We start from the raw sequence: 23,612 nt of genomic DNA on the forward strand, positions 1-23,612 counted from the left end.
GAATAATACACGAGGCATTCGGGTATTGGGGATACCAGCAAACCAATACAGCCGTGGTCTAGGTTATTGACGTAAAGGAGATGTAATACGCGTGTTGAGATGTTGAGGGCATGGTCTGTTGAGTGCAAGGTGTTGTTCGCGTGCGTGGGAGATTTTGTTAATCAAAATGCTGAAGGGTGGTCAACTTTTATATCAATGCTGATGTGTTAAGAATTGGGGTCTTAATAATAAACAATAGTGTCCTTTAGTTCTACTCCTATTTACTTTTAAACTGTAAATAATATAATAATAATATAATAATAATAACCTTGTAAAAAATTTATAATTTGAATGTTTCTTGATATCACTGCTATACATTGTACTAGCAACGCTCAACGCGGTAGTAATGCAAACGGCAACACGCTAGAAAAAAAGCCTTGAATAGACAGAATATAGATGATGAAATATGCTATCCATGGCATCTAGATATACTGTGGATTCTTCGTATTTGATGTCCCAGAATTAAAATCAGTATGTGACGAATTGTTTGGATTGTTGGCAAACTGGAAAGAATTCGTGCTGTTATTAGCTTTGTTACCGTAAGGACCTGCATTATTTATAAACCCCTCGTAAGGATTGTTATTTTGTACATTATGATCTTGACGGAATGCCGTATTTGTGTGGAACGGATCTTCTGGCCTCCGCAGAGCTCCGTTGTATACTTGTCTATTCGAAGCCGTTCTGCTATCTGAGCCAGTGCTTGGTGCAGTAGGTACTTTGTGGTAGGAAGGTGAGTTACGGAAAGCATTTGGATCAGCAAAGCTTGATGACCCGGTAATTGAACGTGGTCCAACGGACTGGCTACCTAAAGCGCTAGAATCATCGTAGTCATCGTCCATTAAACCTCTAGCTTTTGCAGCTGGAGAAGGTAATAGCGAATCTTCGCGTAGTTTCTTCTCTGTATCCGTATCACTCGAGCTCAACACCGTTCTACTTAAGTCTCTAAGGTTCTTCTCAGCTTTTCCGTAACCAACCTTTGGAATGAAGGAGACCCGATCATCTTTCATTGGCTGGTAGCGAGCGTCAGGGTTTCTGTGTACTAGGGCTAACGCGCATGTCACGATTGTGAAGATCAACAGGAAAAGAGCAAAAACTGCATTTAGTATGAATAGCACGACTGCCATTATACTAGATACAATAGGAGGCTGCTTAAACAAGTTGGAGAAGAACACGAAAAAGATGGAGTTGAGCAAGTTGATTAAGTGGATAACAATGTTGAATGCATTCGTACGTTTATCCAAATAAGGTTTCATAACACAAATAGCAACAAAGTAGACAATCTCAATAACGAAAACTAGTGGCGCTTGAACTTTACCATGATTCTGAAGGACCGCAATGGTCAAAGACCGCAAGAAGGAATAAGTTAACAGAGGTATCAGCCACCAGTACTTGTCTGCTTTGAATTGCACATACAAAAATCCAAATCTGTTCAGAAAGTTTGAATCACCAAACAGCATGTATGCAGGCGTCTTGTAGAGCCTAGTAGATTCTCTGCCTCTAGAAATGACCCTAAATGCACCATATAACAGGACTATTGCTATTACCGCGAATATCACGACAGCGTCAACGACAACTGCGGGAGAATCTGTCTGCGTAAATTCCCATATTGCCAAAAGTGAAACCTGGGGGAATGCAATGATCGCGATTCTGAATAAGGTTCCTTTGATGATGCTGCCCCAGCTTCTCTTATATTCGACAAATTTAGAATGTTCTTTAATTATTCTTGCTTTCGTAAGCAGTTCGACAATTATTTTAAAGAGGACCAAACACACGACAATAGCAACGACAAATAAAACAAGGAATGCAATACCTGTCAAAAACACGTTGGATAATTCTATGCCCGCCTTGAAGGCAACTCTTTGAATACCGTGCAAAACTAGAATCTTGTTGATGTAGCTGTCGGGATCACGCTCATTAGTTGTATACAGGTCTTTATCTGTAAGGGTATTCTCAAAATTGACATCTTCTGCTGAGGAAAGTGTAAGCTTGCTAACAGGATTAGCTATAAAGGAGCCAATGTTTGACAGCGAATCGTAGATACTGCGTGCTCCAGAAGCTAGTGCTCTTTTCACCATTCTCTTTTGTACGGAGATGGATAGCAAATTTCTGTTGTCATGGACGACCACCGGAGTTCCTCCTGTAGACCTGACATACCAGGTAAAAAATTTCTGCATCAGGGGAAACCGGATGATCCCCATTGACCACTGGAAATTTTGTAGCCAAGCGCCGGCAATAGGCGGTACGCTCGCCACTCCCATCATAGACGTAATAGCCAAGTTTTGAAAGTAAATAAACAAAGAAATAGAATTTGAAGCAATGTGCGCCGCCGTAGTGGAGTGTCCAGCAATAGACACTGCTCCTGACGTCAAAACACCAATACCCGCAATAGCAGCTATCGGCCAGGATGCATACCGCGTTTGAACAGTCTTATCGTTCGATAAAACCGCCTGTACACACGCCAACTGAGTCTGCATATCATTCTTGGCGTATACTTTCACTCTCACCTGAGCATCCAAATCCGGTATAGAATACACCACCGATGGAATCATTTTCGTGATACTTTCGGACAACGTATATGACGAATTAATGTCAATCCTACCGACCTTCGGCTGACACAAAGCTTGGATTCCTGCATTACAAAAATCAATCTGCCGTCTCAAAGCAACCACCCCATATGCTATTAAATCAACTTCCGCAACAATTTCATCGGTTAGGGTCGTTCTCGCGTCAATAACAAAATTAACCTTGTTTGTCTCAGGACTAAACTTTACATCAAACTTCGTAGACTGAAACTGCGAATTTTGCATACATGTCAACAACGAAGATATCTTCATATGACGGTCATCCGCACCCTCAACACCTAATATTACACTGAGTAGAACCCATAGCACCGCACCCAAACCAACAAAGATATTATGCATGTTGCTATACCGTCCCTTGTAGTTTCTTCGTAATTTCAAGACAGCCCGAAGTATATATTAAAATCCATAAAGTCTATCGCCAAAAAATTAACCGTAACTTTCGATATTTGGGACTGTTACTTTTCTCGACCGTAGTCTTTTACTTTCGGTATTATCTTTATCAATACTTCGCCCCTTCTAAGCAATTATATCCAGGCGCAGTAGTAAAAAAAATCATCAGAAACATGATGGAGTTTTTCCGTTGCTGGTATGCTATAAAAAGCATATCCATCGAACTCCCTGTAAGGACATAAACTGTCGTTTTTCACGGAGAGTTTCTAACTTTCTCATTAAACGGCGCGATATGCGCTAAAGAAAAACTTACCCAAAAATATTGGAGTTATTGTTTGAAAAAGCCATAGACATGATACCAGGAGTTAATGATTAAGAGCTGTTAATACGATATACGAAGAATGGAAAGCCATGGCCGGAGTTTACCCCACGCCCTTGGAGATTTTCTTGGCCAAGTTTTGTGGCTACGGAATTTACATAGTAGTTTGTGGGTTTAATAATGGTGGAAAATAAGGGTGGAGTGGTATCAGTTCCAGATTGTTGGGATTTGGTGCAATGAGTGACAATCTTTTGAACTCTATATAAGGTTAAGTGCGCAAGATTCAAATAGATTGGAATTATATAACGGCAGTCAGTTGAAGGGCGTAGGCAAATATGGTCACGGATATGAACAGGGTTCAAAAGGGAATAGCAGGCGGTAGAAATGGCAATGGTGCGGGTAATGGCCATGGGCATGTGCAGCATATCGAAGGATCGTCTGATTCCAAACATACGTATTTGACTTCCGTGGCTGCTGTCGAGCAGGGGCCTATAACGGGGCGGTTATCAAAGGAATTGGCGGCGCAATACAAGCCGCGGTTGCAGAACTTTCACGAGTACCTTGCCGCGTACAGGGAGTCGCTGGAGAATCCGGAGGCGTTCTTCGGGCGCCAGGCACGTGACCTCCTTGATTGGTTCCGGCCGTTTGACGAGGTGTACTTGAAGGGTGCAAACGGGTTGCCATCGTTCGACAACAACGTGTGGTTCACGAACGGGCAGTTGAATGCGTGCTACAACATGGTGGATCGTCACGTGATGGCCACGCCTGACAAGCCTGCGATCATCTACGAAGGCGATGAGACCGGCCAGGGCTATGTGTTGACGTACCGTCAGTTGCTTGCCGAGGTGTGCAGGGTTGCGCAGGTTTTGCAGGTTTCTATGGGTGTGAAGAAGGGCGATACTGTTGCGGTCTACATGCCTATGATCCCACAGGCGATTATCACGCTATTAGCGATAACGAGGATCGGCGCTATACATTCTGTTGTTTTTGCTGGGTTTTCCTCCAACTCGCTACGCGATAGGATTATCGACGCTAATTCCCAGGTGGTGATTACGACGGATGAATCTAAGCGTGGTGGGAAGGTAATCGAGACTAAACGGTTTGTTGACGATGCAGTGAAGGAGACCCCTCACGTGAGGCACGTTTTGGTGTACAAGCGGACGCGTAACCCTGAAGTAATCTATAATGCCGAAAGAGATTTGGATTGGGATAGTGAGGTTGCCAAATACAAGCCATACTGCCCTTGCGTACCCGTAGACTCTGAGCATCCCTTGTTTTTACTATACACTTCTGGGTCTACGGGAGCTCCAAAGGGCTTGCAGCACTCAACGGCAGGCTATTTGCTCCAGGCCTATCTAACTATGCAATATAGTTTTGATGTACGGAAGCAGGACATCATCTTTACCGCTGGGGACATCGGGTGGATCACTGGCCACACATATGTAGTGTACGGCCCGTTGCTTAGTGGCAGTACTACAGTTGTCTTCGAAGGTACCCCTTCATATCCCACATTCTCTAGATATTGGGATATTATTGATACCTACAAAGTGACGCAATTTTATGTTGCCCCTACAGCGTTGCGTTTGTTGAAGCGTGCTGGAGATGGATATACAGAGGGTTATTCTTTAAGAAGTCTACGGTGTCTAGGTTCAGTGGGAGAACCAATTGCTGCCGAAGTTTGGCAATGGTACTATGAAGTTATTGGTAAAAGCGAAATTCCTGTCATAGATACATACTGGCAAACTGAATCAGGCTCGCACTTGATAACACCTATGGCTGGAGGCGGGACACCCACGAAGCCTGGTTCATCTTCGTTCCCCTTTTTCGGTATAGATATTGCAATTCTTGACCCTCAAACAGGAAAGGAGTTAGAAGGCCCATTTGTGGAGGGTGTGTTGGTAGTCAAGCGTCCATGGCCATCTTTTGCAAGGACCATCTGGAACAACTACGAACGATACAGGGAAACATACCTAAAACCCTACCCAGGCTACTATTTCACTGGTGATGGTGCAACGCGTGACCAGGATGGATACATTTGGATATTAGGTCGGGTGGACGATGTAGTAAATGTTTCAGGACACCGTCTCTCCACCGCTGAGATTGAGGCCGCCATTCTTCAGAATGAGATGGTCTCTGAGTGTGCCGTAGTTGGGTATGCTGACGACTTGACAGGCCAAGCAATTGCAGCCTTCGTCATGCTAAAACAGAAGAGTAACTGGTCTATTGCAACTGAGAGAGAGCTGCAGGAAATGAAAAGACAGTTACTCCTTATGGTACGCAAGGACATTGGTCCATTTGCCGCTCCTAAGTTAATAATACTAGTTGATGATTTACCTAAGACTAGATCAGGTAAGATTATGAGACGTATTCTCAGAAAAATCTTGGCTGGCGAAGCTGATCAATTAGGTGATGTATCTACACTATCCAACCCAGGTATTGTCAAGCATTTGATCGACTCTGTAAAGTTGCACTAATCGACCCTTTTCTGGGTGCCCGTTCGGCATAAAGTAAACATTTTATAATAGCAGCAAATTATTCATTACATTGCTTGTCCAATTCCCGTGAACCGGATTAGCGCTTGGTTTTATTGCGATATATACATGTCATTATTTATAAATTTTATACCTGGCGTCAGACGCGCCCTTTTAGGAATATAGCGGATTCTTTGTTGCCATATATTTTTAAGCTAATGCCTCAAAGTACAGACCACATAATTACGCACCAATAACTAAACGAATACCATAATGGATAATCATAATGTGTTGAAGGCAGATGTTACCAAACTCGACGATGACCTTAAGGCTTTGAGAAATAGTAAATTTGGTCCTGACGGAATCGAAGAAATAAAAATTTGGATATTCTCTGTACTCAACGAAGAGGCACCAGAAGGTCCATTATTAGAAGCATTACGAGACGGTGTTGTACTTTGTCGTTTAGCAAATGAATTACATGAAGAAGATACCGGTATCCCTAATCACATTAAATGGAAACGCTCTAAAAAGCCTTTTGTCCAAATGGAGCAAATTAGTCTCTTCCTTGATTTCATGCTATCATATGGTGTCCGTGAAGATGAAGTTTTCCGAACAATTGACTTGTATGAGGGAAATGATCCCTCTAGTGTCTATTTAGCTCTAATTTCATTGTCTAGATATGCTAATCAAAAGCACCCAGAGAAATTTCCTGTTATAGGGCGGCGCCGTGTGGCTAAGAAGAAACCTAGGGAGCCGGTTGAAACTCGTAAAACCGCCAGAACGACTATCTTTGGGTGGACACTTCCTAGATGTAGAGCATTTATGGCTGCATTCTCAGTATTGGATTATATGACGTGTCGACACCGTTGGGGTTTTGTCCGTACCATACAACGATAACTAACGCGCATTCACACAATAAAAGAAGGCTTTTATACTATAACTAATAGTGATAACTGGTCAAAGTTCAACCATTTGGCTAACATATCTCGCTATGTCATGTGGAATAGTATCTGGAATACTATTTGAATTCAGCAACAAGCTGTCAAACCGTAGGTGACGAACACATGCCCATACACCTTTCCATGAGTCACAAGGTATGACTTTGTAAGAATTCCCCTCGTCTATATCTTCTTCGTGAAGTAGCACACCTGGAGGTAACAATACCACTGCATTTGTTTTAAGAATGGACTTCAAATTGATCACTTCTCTAACTCTTGGAGTTAATATTATGCATTTTGAACCCCGATATTCGTCGGATTTAGGTTGTTCCTCTTGCTTTGATTTAGCCTGAGAACACGAGTAAGCGACAAATGCCCCTACTATTGCGAGACCTGCTGCTAATAGCGTAGCATTCCGCGAAAACAAGGCTCTTCTAGTATGACTAGCCATATAGGATATCTTCGTGTTTGCTTCTATAGTATACTTAATGGTAAAAGGTATTTTCACAACATTAAAAATCATCGCATGTCATTATTGATGATAATGAAAAAAGCGCATCGACAAATATAAAGACATATAAAGAGCCATTATTATGGAGCAATCGTCGCTGTTTTCAGCAACCTCTATCCATCTGGATCATATTACGTCAACTTTAAACTGTTTGATGCCTTTTGGACAAAAGGACGACGTTTTGGTTACAATCGATAAAGATGGATTGTCCTTTGTTCGTGAAAACTACCATTCTAGCAAGATTCAATTGTTTTTATCGAAGGATTTATTCCAACATTACTGTTATAATCCAGCCATTGATAATCCCGATGCTTTCACTAAACTGTCAATAAAGATAAATCATATATTTGAAAGTCTAAGCATAGCTAGTAATCGAAGTAATGATGACATTGTTGAGTGCACTTTATCCCACAATGGAGAGGGAACGCCCTTTATTCTAATAGTGGAAGATAGTTTGATTACTGAAAGGGCTGAATACAGCACGTATTTCATCAGTGATGTTGATAATACCGGTCTGGTACTGGATAGGGAAAGTCTTGAGTTTGAATGCATTATAAAGGGTGATGTCCTGTATTCAGCTTTAAAGGATTTAAAAGAAATTGGTTGCAAGGAATGCTATTTATATGCAATGACAAGCACTCGTTCTCGTCCTATATTTGCATTACTATCGAAGAGTCAGCTGGGGTTTTCCAAGATAATGTTACCAGCTGAGAGATCGATACTGGAAAAGCTAGAAGTATATAATAATGATTCTAAAACCATAGTACACGAGTCTCCTGTTATAGGATTGTTTGACTTCAATACAATCGATAAGCTGCGATTGAGTACAAAGATTGCTAGTAAAGCGCTCATTCGGAAAGATGTCCATGGGCTGCTGACCATTAACATACTAAGCCAAGCCAACGATATGTTGATTCCAAATAAAATTCACTCAAAAGCCGACACTTCTGAGCAAACGGTAGATTATCCAAGCATATTTGTGGAAGTTTCTGTGTTGGAAAAGGCTACAGCACTGGACACTGATATAAAAGATATACAAATGTTAATGTCAGAGTCAACTGTGCAAAAGCCTTTCTCAACAACCGAGCAGCCGATGCAAAGCGCTTTCAATGCTCCAACAGAGCAAAGTAAGGGCAATATTCTCGGTCTTACAGAGCCAGTGAACTTCCCTTCAGAACAGAACGCTAATGACTCCTACAACCCTGTACCAACAATGGATATACCTCTGTTCTTCTAGACGGGATACTCCCAACGGTAATTAAAGTAATAGATATTTATACATTATTAATGTACGTACACGGTTGTAAAAACATTCCGGCCCTTTATATCGTTTATTGTTGAGAGAAGTGGTCCAAGATGATCTCTCTCTCGGAGGTTTCAGCACCCCAGCTCTTGACAACAACAACGGAAGCACCAACGACCTTTCTGGCGTTACCTTCACGGTCGATCTTACCCAAACCGGCCCACTCACCTAATTGCTTAGCGTCAGCGACCTTGATCAATGGAATTGGAGCCTTGTCCTCTCTGAAAGCAGCAGCTTCGTTGGTCAAACCTTCAATTAACTTGATAATGTTGTCCTCGGTAACGGAATCAACCAAAACAACCAATTGGGCTTCACCTCTGGACAAAGCCTTAGCAGATTCTCTCAAACCTCTGGCCAAACCATCGTGAATCAAAGCGGTTCTCAAGACAACCTTCAAAGCGTCTTCAATGGTAACTTCTTGTTGTTCGACAACAACTTGTTGGACTTCTTCTACGTCAGACATTTTTTAAACCTAGTGACTTCTTCGACAGTGATACTGCTCCGTGGGGAAAAGGGACTAGAAGTAAGATACATCAGCCAGTAACCAGTTGAAACTGATGAGTTGACTTTATTTTTCACTATACAGGCGACGTGATATTCGTTGGGCGTGATAATAATCTTCCAGATTTCGTTTCGTAAGGAGTTCAGGTGTGTGGGTTTATTTTGTAATGTACGGGTGGTAGTCATTCCGACTCATTCAAGACCGGTGGTACAGTACATACAAAAACACCAGAGAATCACGTAACTTTGTAGATAATTCATTATTTAATTTAGTGGATTTACCTTTGCGGCTCACGCCTAGATAATCTATATTATTGCGGAGAAACTTTTGGCGCGATCTTCATATTTCCATTTCGCCTGCGAACTCAACGACTTCTGCGTCCAGTATATCAGCTTCGTCGTCATCGTCAGTGATGGCCGATTCATTGTAAACTTTGCCAGAGATTTCCTGGTCCTCTTCATCTTCGAAATCAATATCAAAGAAGTCGTCGTCACTTCCAACGATCTTATCGTATAGTACCTTAGCTGCTGTAATAGCTTCATCGTAGGATATCTCTCCAGAGGGCATTGCAGTGTACAAGATACCATTATCGGATGCACCGACTTCGTATTTCTCAGAAGTTTGAAAATTGAATAATGAAGGGTGAACAACGTTGAAGGGAGATGTTGAAGTAAACTGCCTGTAATATAGTTTAACGAGGAAATGCAACCTCTCCTGAGGGGCATTCTCGATGAAGGATTGTCCCAATTTCACAGAATTGACAATATACTGGCCAGTTGGAGTCATTTCAAAGACGTCTGCCTTGTGGGGTATATCTGAAGACTCTCTAATAATGCTTGCTTCCATAGCTTCCAGAGTGGCATCAAGGTCTAGCTCACCCTGTTTACCAGTTTCTGTTGTGGTTAAATACCACACACAAGTACCGTTAGGGCATGTCTCACTTCCAGACGATTGTATTAAAACCTGGACAGCAACCTTGTTATTAGTCTTCAATGAAGAAGGTGGGAACACCACAATTGCAGCGTGTCTGTTTTCCCCGAACCATTCTGCACAGTCTTTTTCGACAACACAGGTCAGGTGTTGAACTTCGTATGGTTGTGGTGGCAGATTTTTACTGTTTTCAGGACGTTGGGTAGGGGATATGACGACTTTTTCTGTTACTAGAGCTCGCGAGCCGTCTTGGAAAGTAGCAACCTTTGAAGTGGGATCGAAAGACACCAGTTTATGCTGTAGCTTGTATGTCGCACCTGCAACCGCAGCAGACCTGCAGAATCCCTGTGCGATTTCTCCTGGCCCACCATACTTAGAATATAACACTGGGAACGGGCCGTATACATCGAAACTAGTCAAATACCGGCGGATTCTCTGCAAGCCATTTGGAGTTGTAACATCGTAAGTATAACAAAGCCCGATCGAAAAAATTAATTCGGATATGTGTGGCTTTTCCAACTTGAACTTCTTTTCTAGAAATTCAGACAAGGGTTTGTCTACAAAGGGCTCCCATAACTCCGGTTGAGTTTCCCAATCCAGTACGAACTTTATAAATCTCATCAAATTCCGCTTAGTCATTAAGGGCAGCGTAGGGTCAGTAAATATCTCCTGCTTCGAGTTGTTCAGTTTCTCAAAGTTGTCATTTTCATAGGTATGGAAATCTGACAAAGACCGGAACTCAAGGTAATGGTGTACTCTCGACTTGGTTAGAATGGATAAAAGATCCGATTTTGCAAACAAAATCTTAGGAGATAGGTCGATACCAAAGTCTCTCGACGAGTAGCTACCCTGAGGACTTACCATACTTGAAACATATAATCTCGCATCTTGGTAACAGCCACTATATTCATTATTATTCACTTTAGCTACCCAGTTCTTTAATTGATCAATAGTCAAAGTCGCACTGGAATCACCGTAGTAGCTATTACTATCCACGTGAAGCACTGATGATCCCTGCCAAGATAGCGCGGCAGCCAAAATCGACTCCACAAGCCCAGTACCAACAATTACAACATCTACCTTCTCCGGCGTAGTTTCAGGCAAAGGGTCCTCTAATCCCGCTAAGTGCGGCACAATCATACCTGACTTATTATGCTCTGTCGTCAAAATGGAGGAGGGCCTCCTTTCCGCCATAGATACCCGCCTTTCTGTATTATTCATAGTACAAGGTTGCTTCTTCTAATCTAGTAACTGAAAAACCTGTTTTAACAAGCCTGAAAATGAACGAGCGAAAAAAAAATTGTTCTTGATATGTTTCTTATTGTAGCCTACGTTTAATAAAACCTTTAAACCCGATTGCCCTAGTAATTGAAAAGTCTAGTGATGATGTGTTCGCCATATATTTCTAGTACTTACTCTAGAATCTCGTTTTTTTTATTGCCTTTATCTCTAAAACGATACACTTAGTCCTCTTCTAGCATACGTGACAGGCGTCCAACTCACAAGCGTGTTGAATTAGGTTTGTAATTCCTATTTTAAATCTGATCCAAGCTTCCCTTTATTTTAAGTTATTGTTAGGGCAACGCATATACAGAAATTTTTTTTAAAATTTTTCGTAATTCATCAATGTTGTGTAATCGCGGTGAAAAATTGAATCAGAGATGACTCTTAAAATAATGGAGGGTAACACAGCGCGGTTATCTAGTAATGCGTTCTCCAAGTTAACTAGATACTACAGTTGCAGGAGTGTGGTTATATATGCTGTTTAGTTAGTTGTGTAGCCCTGGTACTTCTCATTAATACTGTGGATTGAAGATTAATTAATGTCACCTTCCGCTAAGGGTGCGACAAGCTCACTAATACTGCCACGTAGTTGTTGCTCACAGTCATCCTCTGTAGACATTGAAGCACCCCCAATTAGCCAAATATGAGTTTGAGCGTATATTGCGGTGGTTGCTGTAACTTTTAAGTGCTGTCTGAAAATATTAGGGTTGGCTTTGTTGAAGATTAGGCCCTTCAGTAGCATGCTCGAAAGGTCTAATATGGCCGCTGTGTTCTCAACTTTACACTGTATGCCCTCGTTTTTTATTGGAGGTGCTTGTCCTCCTTTGTATAACTTATCGATATCGCTTTGGTGAAGTCCTCCTAAGAAGTGAAAAGTATCCCTAAGTTGGAGAATCGTATGCCCTACCAGTGGAAGATATGCAATTGATTTTTCTTTTGATTTACTGTTTTTAACATATAAGGGTAGTTGGGACCACTTTTCGTCCTCGAAGTCGAACCACCACATATCGCCGTAGGCGCTGTTATGATTCGACCCACCATGGATGACCAGGCATGGAGCAGTACAGTCATTTGTGTTTTTCTGGGACTTTTCTGTCTCAGGAGTGGCAGATGGTTTCCAGTTCTTATGTCCGAAGGGAACGCCGCTGAATGCGGGTTGGCTCTCATTTTCACTCTGGGCAGGCTCTAAGTTGCTAATCTCCTTTATTTCTTGCAGTAGCCCTTCTATAAGTGGTATGTTACTCATAGGTTTGGTTTCGGATATGCAGGCTGCCATGAACCCCCTTGCTGCGGGCCACTTTTTGTCTGGGTCGGACGGTTTCGCTATTAAGGTAGCTATGGCAGTGTCCGCGAATTTAAAATAACCTCGTTTACCGCGAGATACAACGCATAAGTCTATCTTCCATAAATCATTAAGTGCCTGAAAAGTGTTATCATTCGTCTGACCATAGCCGCCCATTAGTATCACCGTGAATATCTGTGAGTTAGCACTATTCGATGATTTGTTTTGTCCATTGTCTGAACCCTGACCGTGTAAAGAGTCATCAGTTGAACTAAAATACGAGGCGGTTCCTGTTTTTATTGAGCTGGCACTACTTTTACCTTCGTCATTTTCACCGGTCTTTGCCGCGCCATTAGTTGAATTCAGCTTCAGTGAAACCTGTGCATGACCAAACCTCGCAATCGTAGGTCTAAGCGTCAAAAATCTGGTTTGCTGGCTTACGAGCTCAATTTTCACAAACTTGAAAACTTGCGTATCCAGTATATAAGCAGCGCTGTTTGGGAACAACCTTCTCTTTAGGTAGTACTGACCGGTCTCTTCCTCTATTATAGTATCATTCCAAATCTCGAATCCCCCATAATGGAATAAATATCGGTCTGTAAGCTTTGTCGTCTTAGCACAGAGTAAAGGGGGAGGTATTTGGCCTGATAATTTAGGTCTCTTCAACGTAAACCTATTGCACGAAAATACATAAAGACTTTTGTTCGCAATCATTGCAGGATTGTTCAAGAACGCAGGATTTATAGGCGGTGGAATATTTTCTATCCCATCAACATGGAAATCGTCCAAGTTAGGAGCCTCCTCATTGGATTGGTAGCAGGGTTGTAAACCTCCGAATAAATACATGATGTTTTTCAATTCCACAACACTATGATACACAAGACAAGGGAGCTTTGTATCTCCAAAAATTGGTATATTAACAGCAGTTCCACAAAACAAGTTTTGATTTGAAATGTCTTCGGTTGAACTATTTTCAGTTGTTGCCTCTCCAGGAGGACTTTCATCGGTACTCTGATGCTCGGCTCTATACAGACGCTGAACTAGATCAGACTCGGCACTCTTACTACCATCCTTGCGTACATCATCAACCTTCGGTACCCACATCATATTCCGGCTAAATTGATAGTCGGTATCTCTAACTACTGTAGAGAGTTTATCGTGGTAATTAAGATAAGACATCATGGACTCCAGAACGTCCGGCTGTCCTTCATTTTCGAAATTATCAAATATATCAAACCTCCCAGAATCTTCCCCTTTTTGTGCCCAATGTGGCACCTGTTGTCTTTGCCTTTGTTCTAAACCAACAGATTTCCTAGGCATGAAAGACCCTTCGATGTCGGAACTTAATTGTGACCCCGTTGGTGCATCACCAACACTATCGGATGTGCTGAAAGTAGTTCCTGATGGATAGATTGATACATTTTTCAGTCTATAATACTTTTTCAGCTTTGCTTCGTTTCTTATTCTTTTCGCTCCTGGGGCTTCTTTATATCGAGTGTTCGCAACTGTTGATATATAGTGCGACGAAATTTTAGGTGCAGTATATTGGTGTTTATATTTGCTACGTTCTTCTTCTGATAAATACTGACTACAGCCAATATCATTTTGGTTATCATTATGTCTTCCAATGTGGCCATTTCTACTTTGTTGTTCGTCCCATAACTCTTGCGAATTGTTAGCACTAAAAGTATTAGAAGCAAACTTTTCCATTTCTAGGAGATTAACTGCCAAGCAAAATTAATTGACCGAATAATTTGTGAACAAGCAGCCTTTGATTCCGAAGGTAATGGTAACTAGCAAGTGTTGGCTTATATGGATTAACAATGTTTAATTTGATTTTCTACTGATGCTCCCCTCCTATATTTATTGAACCTTTTTCAGGGAAGCGCACACGTGATGAGCATTTGCAAGGGAATCGGCTTCAATGCGCTAACGAAAGGTGAGCGGTCATAAGTTGCATGGTGAGTTATTTCCTAAAAGAATGATGAAAAAGTGAAGTGTATTCTAATAGGGTAAAGTCTTAGTTTCGCGTTAGTAGCAGTATTTGTACAATTAGCTCTTTAAAAAAGTGCTGTAAAAGTAAATGAGGTGTTAGAATTAACGATTAAAGGTTACAAATAATAAACTATGTTGAGGAATGGTATTATCCAAAACCAATGTTTTACCAAAAACATGGGGATGACGTAGTTGGTAATTAGGTATCAGTAAATGCAGTAGAAAACCGAATGACAGAATGGTTAAAAATAGGGTAGAGTTTAAAATAGACGTTTATCTTTCCCGGAGTGGCATATAGGGTACTAAAGATACGATACGGATACACGCTTATAGAAGCATGGCATGCAATGTGTGAACATGTTGTTACATGTAACTGTGATTTTTTTCTTTTGTGTTTTGAAGCCTTATGGACCCTACCGTTGTGCGCCTTCTTAAAAGTGAAAGTTCATTGAGATGAAGAGAAGTTCTTCTTTCTTCTTTTACTCGTAGATGTGGTTGTAGTTGTGCTAACTTTCGAAATAGTGTCAGTTGGAGAGTTACTACTCTTAGAGTTATGCTGTTCGAAAGAAATCAGGGTAGATTGTGATCTCTTCAGTTTACGTTTATTGGAGGCAGCACCGTCGTTATTCATGGAGAAGGAATTTGTGTTTGTCATTACAAATTGAAACTTGGATTGTTGTGGCTGGCCTGATTTCGTTTTCCCCTTGTTTTTCGGAGGAAATTTGTTGACAGCAGTAACAGAAGATGCAGCTTTCACACTGTTCCCAGATTTCGTTCTATTCGCCCCAATAGTATGCATAGAAACGTTGGAGTTTAATGCTGTGGCATTATCTCGTAACTTGGATCGCGAGGTCGCTGGTATCAGCTGTGGCCTAGCACTAACGCCTTTGAAGGACCCGAGCTTCGGCAACTCCGGTACACGAAGGGACAGCTCCCCAGGTGGCGGTGATTTCTTGAGCTTAGGTGTTGGGGATGCAGCAACATCGAACACGCGATTGTCAAGTATGGGTGGATTCTCCTGCCCGCTTACTGGAGAGCGAGTAGCGGTGTTCCTAGCAGACTTGGTGACCGATGACGCCAATGGAATGGTAGTTGGCGATGATCCATAATCCTGCTCGTCATGGTCGGCATGTTGGCCATGGTGGAGATCTGGAGGATTTCCCACAACATCTCGTGCAAGGGCAGAATCAGACACGACTGGAGCAGCATTAACTGCGTATGCCCCTCTAGAGGCTAGTGAAGATACAAACGAGCCTGAGAGGGCTGCATTGAAATTCTCAGGCTTTCTGTTATTTAGCTGTCTTGCTCTTTTAGTCACTGGTGTCTTAACCAAGGGATTTTCCTCCTTGCGTGCCTTCTGAAAATCGGCCAATGCGTTATTCGAGGTAGACGAAGTTGGTAATATACGTCCAAATGGCGTATCTCCGTCGCCAACCAACTTCCTGTTATACGGTGTCAAGGAATATAGTCGCTTGGTTGGAGAAAGCGTCGACCGCCCTGCAGAATTAAACATGTTGTTAATATCAAGGTTTTGCAAAGGCGTGTGCTGCTGTGCATGCTGGTACTGCTGCTGGTACTGCAAAAATTTTAGCGGGGTCTTCGCAGGAGTTTTCGCCTGCCAATTGATACTCGCAGGCGAGTCCTGTAAGTATTCACGGAACTCTTTAAACTGGTCAGATAGATCCAGAAAAATCTCGTTCGGAAAATTTTCGTAGTTGAAAACCATTGATGGCTGTGTATTCACATCAATCAAAGACTTTAGTCTCCCGCCTTTCAATCCACTAGCGGTATGTACACCATCGCCAGCACTTCCTGTTGCTGATTTTCCTAATGCTGCTCCAGATCCACCATTCCCGTGCACTGAACCCTGCAGTGGGAGCATACTATTTTCAACCGAAGATGAATCATTTGTATCGTCTATGGACAGACCCGCGCCCACAGAAGATAGCTTCATATCCCTCTTTGCCTGCTGGAGCTGAGAATAAGGTGTTGGAAAAACTTGCGTTGTAGACATAGGACTTGTAAATACATAACGCAAGTTTTCCTGAAGCACTTTGTAAAATTGGTCCTCCTCCGAGTCCTGTTGTTCCATAATGCTTCTAATCGCTTTGGTTAACAACTGATCCGGTAACCTTACCACAGCAACAATACGTCTGTTATCTTGTTTTTTGTATTGTTGAAGATTGTCTTGTTTATTGCAATAAGATATAACAGATATGGGAGTATCAATTTTGTGGTTTGATCTTAATGGCGTAGAAATTCGCGTAAGTAGGGTAACACCAAAATAACGGTAGTTTTGGCAACCATAGAAATAAATAATGACTTACTTAAATGTAAACAAGCCATTAAAGCGTAAAGTCTGGCCTATAAGGTGCTTAAATGATGCAGACAAGTGTTGAATCGCCATCGAAAGACCTCAGTGAGCATCTGGAGGCTTTCCATATCACTAGTCCGAACGGAGGACAAGAGCGAATGGGCCAGAAGAAACAAAAGCGAATGGCTCTTAAATCGATGTACAAACGTTATACAGCTAATAAGGCTTTTCCTGGATCACAGCTAGCGGAAGAATCGGTGTACGATAATAATTCAAGTTATGTGAAGCGATTGAGTAACTGGTCGATGAGTTATGGTACAGTGCAGGTTGGAGGGGCGAAGGTTAAGGAGAATATTGCAAATAGTGAAAGGACTGACGAAGAGGAAGAGGAGGAAGCTCAATGGAAACACTATAGAAAGCCTAGATATGATATGGAAGATTTTGAAGATCTTGAAACGGAGCCAAACGACAAGCATTTAAATTTGCAGACGTCTGATCTAGTTGTTACTACGTCTCTTTCCGATATTTCTTTGATCCCTACGAACACCTTTAAGCAACGGGGAAATGCCACTTATGACCATATGAACGGACAATCCAACGACGGTTTTCTGGAGAACGATACAGATGATGACCCGGCTCTTGCAGCAAAGAGTGTGTTTGATAAGGTATTGCGACACCAGAAGTCCAACTTTTTGGGTTCCGGGAGCCCTGGAAGGCCTCGCACAAGTACGTCGGACACGGACGTAAGGAGCTTAGGCAATGAGAATCAATATGAAGACTTCCACTCGCCGTCTTCTAGTTCATCTTTTAATTCGCATCCATGTTCACCATCGCCGCCCGGGCTACATCAGAACAGGCATCAAGAAGATAATCATGTCGAGCTAAAACTAATCAGACCAGAGGATGCGGGGATGGTATTTCACCATGAACGCGGGGTTTGGGAGCCGTTGGATGAGCTTGAGCTCAGAAGGCGTTCGTCTGTGAACATCGGGATCTTACATTCGTTGAACAATTCAAAATACTCGTACGAAGACACAGGAGATTCAGTGCTATCTAAGAACGCTAACAACTCCAGCTCATATCCTTATCAGGATGATACCCCACTTGGCCCTCCTAGGCTTGCAGAGCAATTCAAGTTTTTACATGATACTTCAACGGAATTTAACACAGTGCAAAGCGGCAGGGTAGGTCAACATTTCGCCCGCATCAAACGCAATTCTTATCCAGCTACGAAGGAAGAAATCCCAGTTGGTAATATAACAGATGTCAACAGCTTAGACACCTCGTTTAGCGTTAGTCAGAGTGCTGTGGTTCGCATTCTTCTTGACGTGATCCCCGATAAGCAGAATTGGTCCGCGGTAGACGACCTTGATCTCAGCCATAAGAACCTAGAGAGCTTGCTGGGGCTAGATCATGTTGCTCCAAATTGCAGCAATTTAAATGTGTCCAAAAATGACTTGAATACACTAAAAGGTGTTCCGTCAGGCTGTCTACACCTATGCTGTAGTCATAACTATATTGGCACGTATGCCTCTCTCAATCATCTTCCGCATTTAGAAACCCTCAACCTCTCGTTTAACAAGCTAAAGTTACAAAACCTCTCTCTGTTAGAGCCATGTCGACACCTTAAAGTGGTCGATTTGTCACATAACAGCATCACTAGTCTAAGGTATTTGCCTTCTAAGGCACATATTTTGAAGATCAGTTTGGCAAACAACAATTTGTCCGGGGTTATCGATTTCCAGCAGTTACGACAGGAGTCCAATGCTTGGAGCTATATTGAAGAACTTGATCTTTCAGGAAATAAAATCACAGCGGTTACCCATCTCTCACAGCTCAGCCGCATACGTATCCTACGCCTTGATGGAAACCTAATCAAATCAATTGAAGGCGGTAATAATGCCCAAATTCGTACTGTAACATTGACTAATAATCCAAATTTGCACACTATTTCAGGATTTCCCGCATTACGAATTCTCAAATGTAGGGGAGAGTCTCTACAATTGATGCCAGATTCCTTACCGGAGTCACTCGAGACTTTAGAAATCGCGGGAAGTTCCGATAATTCGGCAGATCAGTGGAACTGGCCTAAAATACTCCCAAAGTACCTAAGAAATCTAAAACTACGGAAATTGCAACTTTCTGCGGTGCCCCCAGTCATCCAATCACTTCCACTACGCACCCTAGACCTTACTTTTAACTGTCTTATCAACACAACACAGCTAATAAAGTCACTCCCGCCTACTTTACAAGAATTGAATCTTTTAGGGAATCCTTTATGGGCTGTCAATGACGCTGATAGGCGCCTTTTAGTTGAAGCTGTGAAGTTATACCTCTTCGCTTTACGTGGAGCCTAATTATTGCATCGGTTGTTAGAAAATAGGGTTTCCATTGGCCCCGTGTGCCAGATTTTGTCTGAAAGGTATCCCTGCCAGATATCTCTGCCACTTCTAAGACTTTTAGTAATGGGACATCAAACTATACATGACTGTACGACTGTGATTGTATTATATATAATGGGCTAGCAGGCATCCCCGCTTAATTACTTTGGGTGTATACAATAATGTCTACCGGTTGTATTGAACCTATGCTCACTATATCATTTGTTACCAGAAGCCATCTAGAGTAGTGTTAAAGTGCGCTAGTGCTTTTAGTGCAGTAGATAGCAGCGGCCGTAATAGTTACTTAGTTCAATTGTTGTTTATGAGTGAGATAATCGTAGTGTATATTAATACCTAGTAGATACTATAATAATAAAATAATATAACTATACTGTAATATATACCATTAATGATTAACAGATATAATATGATATAAAAATTCTATGTAGTTGAAATATTTTTGGTTGCCGCTTGTTATAATGTATGTGTCTCTTATGGGTTTATTGTGCGGACATGCGCTGCACCTTATTCCGTATTTTAGCTAGTAACATAAAATTGTACGTTGTAAACTGCAGTAGCTTCCATGTACTACTTTCGATGTCTCTGAGTTTGTTAAAAGAGCAGGAACTCGGTTTGAGTTTATGAGGTCAGTTACATGCATGTGTTAGAGACGTTTACTTGGAAACGCAGCAAATAATTTGCTCCTACCGATATACTATATAAGATTAGTTCAATTAAACGCTTTGCGCTGTTAAATTCCTACTTACGACTAAAATTAATAGTATGTTGACGGCATCAACAGCTAAGGTCAACAATGGTAATGCTTATGATATTAACTTAAAAAGTATCTGAACGTCCCCAAGGTGCTCGTAACAGAATGTATAAGGGTAGTATAGAGAAAGCTAGTAACAGATAGATAAATTAAGACAAACATAGAATGGACTTTGATGGGATACGGTTATGTCAGCCGCCAATCAAAACATGAGAATGGCAAGAGATGATCTTTACATAGTTGCTACCATCAAGTTCAAAGGTATTGGTGTGTAATTAAATATCTAATACTAATAAGAACTGCCTAGTACGGGTTCCATATCAATTATCGGGCTTCATAGCCTATCAGCGAGTACAGATTCACTATATGTAATTTATTTGCAAACCTACGCTCGGCATTTCTACTCCCTTTATTTTTACTTCTTTAATATTCATTATAGTATCTGCGATTAATACTAACGACAGAGGAACATTGCATAGATTATTGAGCTCTAAACTAGTTAACTGCGGAATACCTTTTTTGTTATTTTTATCTCAACATTTTGGTATTACCGCTTCTTCCGCCTTCCGAATGTCAGTGTCGCGCTTTGCGCCTCATGCTGTCGCTGTCGTTGTCTTTCAGGACTGACGAACTTAACAACTAAAGCTTCTCCTTATTAAAGGTTACTTATCCACGTCATAAATTGTAAATAGAAATATTATATAACTGTTCGTAAGGTGAACTAATGGGTATCTCTGGCCTGGCTTCTTACGCTACGCTTAACAACCGGGATAGCATCACCAACTCTAACAGGGACACCATCAGCGTGCCTTAATGTGGTGTCCTCCCTTCTCAACTCATCAGCTACAGCCTGTCTACCGGTAGTTGAAGAAGTGGTAGTGACTTTCTCGTACTTACCCTTACCAGCAGGGATGTTACCATTTGTTTTCAAAGATGGCATTCTTGATAAAAGGAAAGTGCCAACAATAGCCAAAAAGGCTAGAAGTAACAACGTAGAAAGTATCTTTCTAAAGGTGTGGTCAACGCCGTGTAACCAATTACCTATTCCACTAGACTTCCCGTGCATGTCATAATGCATTCCATGATGCATGCCGTGGTGCACGCCCTGCTTCATATCGTGCATGCCTTGCTTCACATCATGTGCCACTCTGGCGGTAGCTGCGTGTTTGTCAACCTTTGAAGCTGCTCTAACGATAGTAGTAATAATAGTTGTTGTAGATCCCATTTTTGATTTATAAAACTAATCTTTAGCTACAGTTCGGTATATGAAGTTACGTGGGTATATTAGTTTCTCTCACATGTTAAATAGTCGTATATATTATTGATGATATAAGGTAATGCATTCCTTAAAAATGCTTAACACATCGATATATCATAGTGAATTACGCAATAAGTATTGCTTTAACCTTAAAAAAAATTTTCGATGGCAAAATTGCTATGCTTCAACATCGTCAGCCAGGGTACCAAATATGTTAGTAGCTTCTACTAGTTTAGTTTCGGTATCCTTATCCTCAACTTCTATCTCTATTTCATCTTCATCTTTGTTTAAATCTTTGCTTAAATCTTTGGTTAAATCCTTTACTGGAGGAGTAATTTTTCCCTTATTTGACAAGTCTTCCTTTATCATCGCATTAGTAGCATCCCAGCCACTCTTTCTAGCAGACTGCACATATTTTGCACGGGAGACAGATTTTTCGATCTTACCATCAAGCCTACTAGCGAATTTTAACGCACGTTCAAGCCTCACAGAGTCTAAGGAAGTAGTTGGAACCTTAGTGGTCTTCTTGCTAACCCTGTCCTTGTTCTTTCCTCTTTTATTTTTAATCTTGGCCTCTAATAGGGCCTCATTCTTAGATGCTGTTCTAAGTAGTACATTTGTTAAATCAGTAGTAGATGCCCTCGGTAAACTAGATAGAGATTTGGCTTCAATATCTTCTACCTCGTTTCTCCTGGCAGCCCTGGAATGCTTGGAAACCTTTTTAGCCATTATGCTACACGATACGTCTTATATGACTTGTATATATCTTGTAAATTAACTGCGATGAGCTCTTCATCATATTGGATGAACGAAGACATCCTACGTGAAACACGATATGAAAAAATACAATAAAGGTACATTATAGTTCGATAGACATAAATATAACTCCAAATAATCAAATACTCAGTGAGATTCTACGACGCCTAGACTTCTTCCGAGCTAATCGAACTATGGCATCCTTACAAGAAGTTGTTGTGGCTATACTATCACGTGCTCTCTTCGCGTGGTTTTAAACTATGCTTTTCATAAGTACAACAAGAAATGGTTTCGTGGTCTAGTCGGTTATGGCATCTGCTTAACACGCAGAACGTCCCCAGTTCGATCCTGGGCGAAATCACTTCCCTGGTTCCTTGGCCCAGTTGGTTAAGGCACCGTGCTAATAACGCGGGGATCAGCGGTTCGATCCCGCTAGGAACCAATTTTTTGTTTAAATGTCGTATTATTTACGTTTTTTGACCACTATCCAATACTATATATTGTATGATATCCACCAGGTGTTCTTTTGCTTGTAAGTTCTACAATCTGTGAATTATGTGAACTCCTCTCAAGGCTTTTACATCTTGCAATGTTTAGAAAGATATATGTGAAGTTACAACTTCAAAGTGCATTTACAAGGGCAAAATAAGTTAGAAGACCCACTTCAACGGCTATTTACTTGGGTATTATACAGCTTAACTGCCGGTAGACAAATATTCTATATACTTTAGGTGCAACCACTGCTAATAATTGAACCAGGTAAAGGACCTCCATCTCTTGTATTTCTACTTTTTAATTTAAAATAAATAGATCTCTATCAGCTCATCGATTCAATTGCTTTATCCAGTTAGAATAATGAGTAGTAATAAAATCCTCTCCATGACATATTGGAGATGTTCACAAATCGTGTAATTAGTCAAATCAATCAGTGGTCTTTTAATACAAATTCCCTAATATACCACTCGTGAAACCTGAGGTCAGATCCTAACTCAGGGTGGAATGACGTCCCCAGAATATTATCCTGCCTTACAGCAACTACCAAACTCTGTCCTGATTTTGTTTCAAGCTTGTGTAAAAGCTGTACCTTTTCACTATTGATCTTGCTGATTACAGGTGCCCTAATGAAAACAGTAGAAAATGCTTCTCCAAGATCCCAGAAGGACGAAAAGTCGCAATCTGTCACAAAAGATTGCGCTTGTCTCCCGAACGCATTTCTTTCAACGACGACATCTAATACCCGCAACGGTTTCAAAAGTTCTGCTTGGTTCTTCACTTCATTTGCAAGAAATATTAAGCCAGCACAGGTACCCCACACTGACTTATCTTTAGAGTGTACAAAGTCATACAAGTGCTGGTACATGCCAGTGCGCTCGGCAATCTGAGAGATTGCTGTTGATTCACCTCCTGGGATCACTAGTGAATCACATCTCTGTAATTCCTCTGGGGTTCTCACTTCGACAACTTCAACGTCAAACCCATGCTTTAGAATAGAATTTTTGAGGCAAACAATGTGTTCAAGGTAAGCGCCTTGTAGTGCTAGGACTCCAATAACTTTTTTCATTGCGTATTAGATAGATGTTATTCT

General features: G+C 41.4%; 13 protein-coding genes and 2 non-coding genes across 15 annotated transcripts; 6 read left to right on the forward strand and 9 right to left on the reverse strand.

Moving 5' to 3' along the window:
- Positions 1-461: 461 nt before the first annotated feature.
- AW171_hschr42459 (transient receptor potential ion channel family protein) lies at positions 462-2,960 on the reverse strand (the record flags this gene model as incomplete). Its single annotated transcript, XM_018131862.1, has 1 exon — positions 462-2,960. The coding sequence occupies one exon, from the start codon at positions 2,958-2,960 to the stop codon at positions 462-464; it is 2,499 nt and encodes an 832-aa protein (XP_017987560.1).
- A 705-nt stretch (positions 2,961-3,665) lies between these two features.
- ACS1 (acetate--CoA ligase 1) lies at positions 3,666-5,804 on the forward strand (the record flags this gene model as incomplete). Its single annotated transcript, XM_018131861.1, has 1 exon — positions 3,666-5,804. The coding sequence occupies one exon, from the start codon at positions 3,666-3,668 to the stop codon at positions 5,802-5,804; it is 2,139 nt and encodes a 712-aa protein (XP_017987561.1).
- A 270-nt stretch (positions 5,805-6,074) lies between these two features.
- On the forward strand, positions 6,075-6,698 carry SCP1 (Scp1p; the record flags this gene model as incomplete). Its single annotated transcript, XM_018131860.1, has 1 exon — positions 6,075-6,698. One exon carries the CDS (start codon positions 6,075-6,077, stop codon positions 6,696-6,698), a length of 624 nt encoding a protein of 207 aa, XP_017987562.1.
- Positions 6,699-6,758: 60 nt separating this feature from the next.
- PEX22 (ubiquitin-protein transferase activating protein PEX22) lies at positions 6,759-7,262 on the reverse strand (the record flags this gene model as incomplete). The annotated part of the gene is made up of 1 exon (XM_018131859.1): positions 6,759-7,262. One exon carries the CDS (start codon positions 7,260-7,262, stop codon positions 6,759-6,761), a length of 504 nt encoding a protein of 167 aa, XP_017987563.1.
- A 70-nt stretch (positions 7,263-7,332) lies between these two features.
- RAD17 (Rad17p) lies at positions 7,333-8,487 on the forward strand (the record flags this gene model as incomplete). The annotated part of the gene is made up of 1 exon (XM_018131858.1): positions 7,333-8,487. One exon carries the CDS (start codon positions 7,333-7,335, stop codon positions 8,485-8,487), a length of 1,155 nt encoding a protein of 384 aa, XP_017987564.1.
- A 94-nt stretch (positions 8,488-8,581) lies between these two features.
- On the reverse strand, positions 8,582-9,016 carry RPS12 (40S ribosomal protein eS12; the record flags this gene model as incomplete). The annotated part of the gene is made up of 1 exon (XM_018131857.1): positions 8,582-9,016. One exon carries the CDS (start codon positions 9,014-9,016, stop codon positions 8,582-8,584), a length of 435 nt encoding a protein of 144 aa, XP_017987565.1.
- A 378-nt stretch (positions 9,017-9,394) lies between these two features.
- MRS6 (GTPase-activating protein MRS6) lies at positions 9,395-11,206 on the reverse strand (the record flags this gene model as incomplete). Its single annotated transcript, XM_018131856.1, has 1 exon — positions 9,395-11,206. The coding sequence occupies one exon, from the start codon at positions 11,204-11,206 to the stop codon at positions 9,395-9,397; it is 1,812 nt and encodes a 603-aa protein (XP_017987566.1).
- Positions 11,207-11,801: 595 nt separating this feature from the next.
- GPB1 (Gpb1p) lies at positions 11,802-14,261 on the reverse strand (the record flags this gene model as incomplete). Its single annotated transcript, XM_018131855.1, has 1 exon — positions 11,802-14,261. The coding sequence occupies one exon, from the start codon at positions 14,259-14,261 to the stop codon at positions 11,802-11,804; it is 2,460 nt and encodes an 819-aa protein (XP_017987567.1).
- Positions 14,262-14,991: 730 nt separating this feature from the next.
- On the reverse strand, positions 14,992-16,638 carry NDD1 (Ndd1p; the record flags this gene model as incomplete). The annotated part of the gene is made up of 1 exon (XM_018131854.1): positions 14,992-16,638. One exon carries the CDS (start codon positions 16,636-16,638, stop codon positions 14,992-14,994), a length of 1,647 nt encoding a protein of 548 aa, XP_017987568.1.
- Positions 16,639-16,925: 287 nt separating this feature from the next.
- On the forward strand, positions 16,926-19,217 carry NUD1 (Nud1p; the record flags this gene model as incomplete). Its single annotated transcript, XM_018131853.1, has 1 exon — positions 16,926-19,217. One exon carries the CDS (start codon positions 16,926-16,928, stop codon positions 19,215-19,217), a length of 2,292 nt encoding a protein of 763 aa, XP_017987569.1.
- Positions 19,218-20,734: 1,517 nt separating this feature from the next.
- Positions 20,735-21,238, reverse strand: AW171_hschr42469 (HDL170Cp; the record flags this gene model as incomplete). The annotated part of the gene is made up of 1 exon (XM_018131852.1): positions 20,735-21,238. One exon carries the CDS (start codon positions 21,236-21,238, stop codon positions 20,735-20,737), a length of 504 nt encoding a protein of 167 aa, XP_017987570.1.
- A 210-nt stretch (positions 21,239-21,448) lies between these two features.
- Positions 21,449-22,000, reverse strand: ECM1 (Ecm1p; the record flags this gene model as incomplete). Its single annotated transcript, XM_018131851.1, has 1 exon — positions 21,449-22,000. One exon carries the CDS (start codon positions 21,998-22,000, stop codon positions 21,449-21,451), a length of 552 nt encoding a protein of 183 aa, XP_017987571.1.
- A 314-nt stretch (positions 22,001-22,314) lies between these two features.
- AW171_hschr42471 lies at positions 22,315-22,388 on the forward strand. The gene has a single exon. It is a non-coding gene; the product is annotated as a tRNA-Val (tRNA).
- Positions 22,389-22,395: 7 nt separating this feature from the next.
- On the forward strand, positions 22,396-22,469 carry AW171_hschr42472. The gene has a single exon. It is a non-coding gene; the product is annotated as a tRNA-Ile (tRNA).
- Positions 22,470-22,952: 483 nt separating this feature from the next.
- AW171_hschr42473 (pyridoxal 5'-phosphate synthase subunit PdxT) lies at positions 22,953-23,588 on the reverse strand (the record flags this gene model as incomplete). Its single annotated transcript, XM_018131850.1, has 1 exon — positions 22,953-23,588. One exon carries the CDS (start codon positions 23,586-23,588, stop codon positions 22,953-22,955), a length of 636 nt encoding a protein of 211 aa, XP_017987572.1.
- Between the last annotated feature and the right edge of the window lie 24 nt (positions 23,589-23,612).

The sequence above is a fragment of the Eremothecium sinecaudum genome, chromosome IV, assembly GCF_001548555.1.
Source record: "Eremothecium sinecaudum strain ATCC 58844 chromosome IV, complete sequence".
Taxonomy (NCBI): Eukaryota; Fungi; Ascomycota; class Saccharomycetes; order Saccharomycetales; family Saccharomycetaceae; genus Eremothecium; species Eremothecium sinecaudum.